A 5,259-nucleotide genomic window follows, 5' to 3' on the forward strand; every position below is an offset into this window, starting at 1 on the left:
TGTGAAGCCCACCACCCTAAGGACACTACAGCTGTGGGAAGGTGAATGAATGGATGTATGTGCATCTAGCAGGGAAGGTGAGCACTTCTTTTGACTTGTATGGTAGATAACAAAGTGCAGTGCCACCAGGTCTGTGGGTTCTAAGTTCTCCTCCAGATATGATTGTTCTTCACAGCTTTCCTTAGGGTATATGCCCTCCAGAGGTTGTTGTAAGGCAGAGACCCTCAAGCACTGAGTGTGCGATTGCACCTCTATTCTGCTTTGCCATGGCACATTCAGCATCATTACCACACAGCAATGACAAGGGCTGGACATTGGCCAGACATGCAGCACACCCACTGCAGTCAATGCCGGGTGCAGAAATACATGACTGAGTGATATACAGGTAACACACTCACACTTGATTCAGGAATAAGTATATTTTAGGTGTTACACAGGTAGCATGCACACGTCTTATCTGTTGCCACTACAGCAATACAATTGTAGTAATGAAGAAGCTATCATATGGCAAAGGTCTGCCATCAGCTCCAAGGATGCTGTGTGCCCAACACACCACATTGCTCCTGCTTACAATTCCTGACATTAGAAAGGATGCTCCAAGACTTCCTGTGCTCATGGAAGTCCTCTGCTCTTCAAGAAGACCCAGAGCACACTGCCTGCCATCCCTGCGGCCATCCCATAGCTGCTCCTCACGCTTCCAGCTGCGTTGACATTGCAGAGGTCGCTGCTGCAGCAGGAGATATTCCTGTTGCCTACTCTGAAGTCCTGATAGAGTGATTCACAGGACGACTCACAGCCCTTGCTGAAGATGCTGATGAGCCCTATGATCCCTGGAAGGAAAGAGGGACCGTTACTACAAGGACTCAAAGCCACCAAGCCAACCCAAGCCTCATGGAACTGAATAACGAGATGCTGTTCTTATCTGAGCTCACTTCTTGGGAGATAAAAGAGTATTTCTAACCTGGTGCATGTTTCAGTGTAGCAGGTTGTATTTTTGGGGTGTCACTTTGTCAGCAGCAAAGGAAGGGTTTCAATCCCCAAGTATTTGCTCAGGGTAATGCATTGCACAGCACATTTCTCAGGGGGTTCTAATCCAGCACCAGCCGTTAACGCCTTTGCTGTGGAGTCTACCTCTAATGGATGAGGAGCAATCATGTGTGGTAGTCTTCACTCATATCCTCTACATGCTGGTTGCAAAGCGCCCTTCAACATCCAGGAAAGTTATGGAAATCTCCCTATGGAGCCAACCTGAGAGAGCTGGGCTGGGGCAGCCTGGAGAAGAGAAGGCTCCTGAAGGGGAGACCTTAGAGCAGCTCCAGTGGCTAAAGGGGCTGCAGGAAACCTGGAGAGGGGCTTTGGACAAGGGATGGAGGGACAGGCCAAGGGGAATGGCTTTAACCTGCCAGAGGGGAGACTGAGATGAGCTCTTAGGCAGAAGCTCTTCCCTGTGAGGGTGCTGAGGCGCTGGCACAGGGTGCCCAGAGAAGCTGTGGCTGCCCCATCCCTGGCAGTGTTCAAGGGCAGGTTGGACACAGGGGCTTGGAGCAAGCTGCTCTAGTGGAAGGTGTCCCTGCCTGTGACAGGGTTTGGAACTGGATGAGCTTTAAGGTCCCTTCCGACACAAACCATTCTATTGCTCTATGAAACACGGCTATCTCCACTTCATAGATGACAAAGTTATTGTTTGATTTGATTCTGAGAGGCAAAGTCAAGTCTTCTGTGCGTGGTTGATGCTCAGTAACTGCTGCTTACCATCAGTTTACAGTCTGCATGGGGTCGCCTCATCTTGCACAATCTAATCTGGGTACCAAGTCTTTCATATATGCAAATTCAGTGTATAGCACCAGTGGGTTCTACGTGTTGCATGTGAGTGCATGGCTGTAGGTTTGCGTATTTCCAACAAGAGCAATGCCTACTGGAGGTACTACATTTACTGCCTCACAGAGATGAGTCTGAACATGCCCCTGATGAGTCTTCCACCCTAGCTCTAAGAGCAACTGAGCTGTCACCACAGATCTGGACCAAATCTGGAATGGGAGAATCAAATCATAACCTGTTAAAGGAATGTACCCAGAGGCACACAGATGGCTGCATTCGGAGCTGCCTGTCCATGAGTCTAGGTGTAAAGCTCTCTTTTCATTGAATTCACCTAAAGTCAGCTCTGTTATTGAATGCTTCTCCTAACCTTGCGAATAGGTTTCACCAAACTCAGCCCTTCACATTTGAATTCATGCTCCAAGTTTTCCAAAGCCATCAACTTATCTCTTGCCCTTGTAAGCAAATAATTTCTGGCACTGCAAATAGAAATAAACCAAATTTTGCACAGGTGAGGAGCATTGGTAGGTATTTGCCATGTCAAATGCAGATGCACCCTCAGATGAGTTCCAGGCACTGTCATTGTACAGGCCATACTGCTCAGTGTTTAGCATGATCTATTGGCAAACACTAAGGAATTTAAGGGGTACAGCATGCACATGCTGTACCCATAGCCAGTATGAGTGTGACGGTCAGCACCAAGTCATCAGCTATCACCAAGTGATAAACACCTCTCTTCTATCATTTCTACTCAACATGAAAGTCATCTGAAAGCTTTTTTATTACCTTTTCTCCCCACATGGCTTTTTCTCTTCCTCCTGCACACTGAGCTTTGCTGGCCAACACTAACTGATGTATCTACACTAGGTGAACCTGGCTTGGACACCCGAGGCTGGCACCATGCTTGGCTCCAACATGATAACTAAGACATTGCCCACCCCTGCTTTGCCTTACTGATCACATCCGTCTTGCACAATTCATTCTCCTTGCATTCCACTTCCGTCTGACATTTGGAGTTGCTGAGCTGTGACATGCAGCTGTAACACTTCAGAGAAGAGCCTGAAAGAGACCAAGAGAGGTTATAAGACAAATCTGTCTGAAGCTCTTCAGGGAGCCCAACTTCACACTTGCACTGAGAAACAGGACCATTCCCATGGGTCCTCAAAGGAACATAGCACCTCTGCTACTGGGAAAACAGTTTTGTTCCATTTTCAGTGGAGAGTAGTAGATTTGTTTGAGGTATAAGTCAAAATCTGCAAGAACCGAAGATGTTTCAGACTGTAGTCAGAGCAGTGAGGATGCAAAAAAGATGCTGGACAACTGGTCTCATTGACTGATATAATCAGTCAATAGAAAGTGCTTCCCAAATGCTTCTTCCTCCATATTTGGGATGCCTGACTCAATTCCTGTCCGGAGCAGGCTTTTTGTGATATTCCCACCTCCTGAGCTGGGATAAAGGGAAGGATAAGTTGATATTATTTGTCTGCCTCCATAGGCATTAGTGTTTTGACAGGTGGGCTTGTGAGACTTAGCTGAGGCATTCCTAAAATTGGATGGAAGAGGGAAAGCCCAGAGGGAAGAGGTGGTGAGGAGCAGACACATCCCCTCCATCACTCCCTCTTAGAAAGCAAAGTGCAAACATGTCTTTCACCTCCTTATGAAAACCAGCTCACCACGTGCTTCCACCCCCTCATGGACATGCAGCACTATGGGGGCTGCAAGTCAGTCCTGTTAACATCTGCTATGCTGTTATGTGCATCAAGCAAAGGCAGGATAAGCATTGAAGCTTACAAGTGTCCAGCCCTAGTGGCAAATAGTCCCCAGAGGAGTGAAAGCATGGTGCAATTACATGACCCTATTACCTACCCATGCCCCAGGGCATTATTGGAGCCTTGCAAGTGCCAGAATTAATGTGTGTATATATAACCCCATGACCACCAGGCTCGTATCATGAATCTCTTAAGTCAATACCCTAATGCCTAAAATGCTCTATTGGGGCACAGAAAAGCTCTATTTAAAAAACAGTGTTACTCAGAGAAGAAGGAAGAACTGATTTGTGGCACTTGGTCCCCCTCTGTCTAAGCCTTTCTGGTACAAATGACTGATGCAGCATAGAAGCAAGGAACCAAACCCAGTTTGTCTGTAATGCTGCACTCTGCCCTCACATTTATGTAAGCAATGAAAGCTGAATTTCAGAGCACTCTGACAGAAGCTGGGAAAGGAGAAGGTCTGGCCAGGACTTTACAAGACCCTTTTCAGCCTGTTTCTTAAGCATCCTCTGCTGATTGAGAACCATTTCTGCTCAGATTTGCTGCTCTGGTAACAGGGAAAAGCTGTTTTTAAACCATTTTCTCCCAGTGAGGCTGGAAAAAACCCGACAGCACCAAACCTGCCCGTCCTGTTAATAAACCAACACACTCTGGCATTCTCCCTTCTTCTGTCCCATGAAGATTCTGACAATCTGTGCAGTGTCAAAGGCCAGTTTTGAAAGGAAGAGTCAAAAACCAAGTTGGAGCAAACTTACCTGTGCAGAAATGTTGTACGTTATTTAATAGCCTGGGAAGAAGAAAAAGAATCCTCCCGTCCCATTTAATCCCCACTATATGGTCTGGCTTAAACAGTCTTGCTTTCAATTACATTTGGATCTTAGAGGATTTATCTTTCCTGGAAGCTGCATTAGGATCACATCATCACCAGGGTGGGACTATACCTATTTCCCTGCAACACCCAGGTTACCCCATCAAAAAGCAAACGTCTTCATAGGATAACTGCACCAGCATTTCTTCCCTCACTGCCAAACCCCATTGCAGGTCTTTTCTCCTCCTTCTAGTGGGGGGACAAGGGGCAGATTGTCCATGCTGTCTTACCTGATTCCAAGCACAGGACTGCTCCCAGCAGGAGGACCAGTAAAGCCTTCATTCTGGAATAGCCTCTTTGGTGCCAAATATGGGTTGTTTCCACGTGGGGCAGTTTATATACTGTGGGAGGCAGCAATCAGGCATGCCCTCTGTGAAGGCACCTGAATGAGGCTGCTCGCTGGACCAGGGAGGGGTTTGTTTGTGGTGGTATTTGATTAGGTGCCTCTCCTATCTGACTACAACTTGCAGAGCTAAGAGCAATTCCTTTCCTCCTACCCTTGTCAAAGTGCTCACATGGGTGTTAAAAAAAACACCCCAAATTCTTTCAGACAAGGCTGACCTTATGCGTTTCTCCAGAGCTGCACCCTGTGAACAAGCCTCTCCACCCCCATTGCTACCCTGAGTGGAGCTATTGTGTTTAAATCAAGGGCAAAATGTCCTTTTAATAAACACTTCTAGCTCTTTATCTGCATGTTTGAGTATCTCTGTGGCACTCCTGGCATGTGGTAGCAAGGTATGTGGGCACATTGCAGTCCAGCTGTTGAGGTGCTCATTTGCATTTATTTGTATGTATTGTGTGTAGTCT

At 46.9% G+C, this 5,259-nt stretch overlaps 1 protein-coding gene across 1 annotated transcript; it reads right to left on the bottom strand.

The window, feature by feature from the left end:
* Positions 1-399: 399 nt before the first annotated feature.
* On the bottom strand, positions 400-4,964 carry LOC133266288 (prostate stem cell antigen-like). Its single transcript, XM_061447520.1, has 3 exons — positions 4,683-4,964; positions 2,770-2,874; positions 400-830 (listed from the first exon to the last, which is right to left on the bottom strand). The coding sequence occupies exons 1-3, from the start codon at positions 4,732-4,734 to the stop codon at positions 613-615; spliced, it is 375 nt and encodes a 124-aa protein (XP_061303504.1). The 5' UTR covers positions 4,735-4,964; the 3' UTR covers positions 400-612.
* Positions 4,965-5,259: the final 295 nt, after the last annotated feature.

Source organism: Pezoporus flaviventris, unplaced genomic scaffold (genome assembly GCF_033815535.1).
Source record: "Pezoporus flaviventris isolate CSIRO_AGI_PZ_B2104156 unplaced genomic scaffold, CSIRO_AGI_Pfla_v1 ptg000007l, whole genome shotgun sequence".
In the NCBI taxonomy this organism is placed as follows: domain Eukaryota; kingdom Metazoa; phylum Chordata; class Aves; order Psittaciformes; family Psittacidae; genus Pezoporus; species Pezoporus flaviventris.

What these genes read in the sequence shown, in the direction of transcription:
- LOC133266288 (XM_061447520.1), bottom strand. Translation starts at nt 4,734, where the DNA reads ATGAAGGCTTTACTGGTCCTCCTGCTGGGAGCAGTCCTGTGCTTGGAA. An exon ending in AGTCCTGTGCTTGGAATCAG is followed by an intron (nt 2,875 to 4,682) that starts GTAAGACAGCAT and finishes GGTCTCTTTCAG; the next exon opens with GCTCTTCTCTGAAGTGTTAC. An exon ending in GTGCAAGACGGATGTGATCA is followed by an intron (nt 831 to 2,769) that starts GTAAGGCAAAGC and finishes CTTTCCTTCCAG; the next exon opens with GGATCATAGGGCTCATCAGC.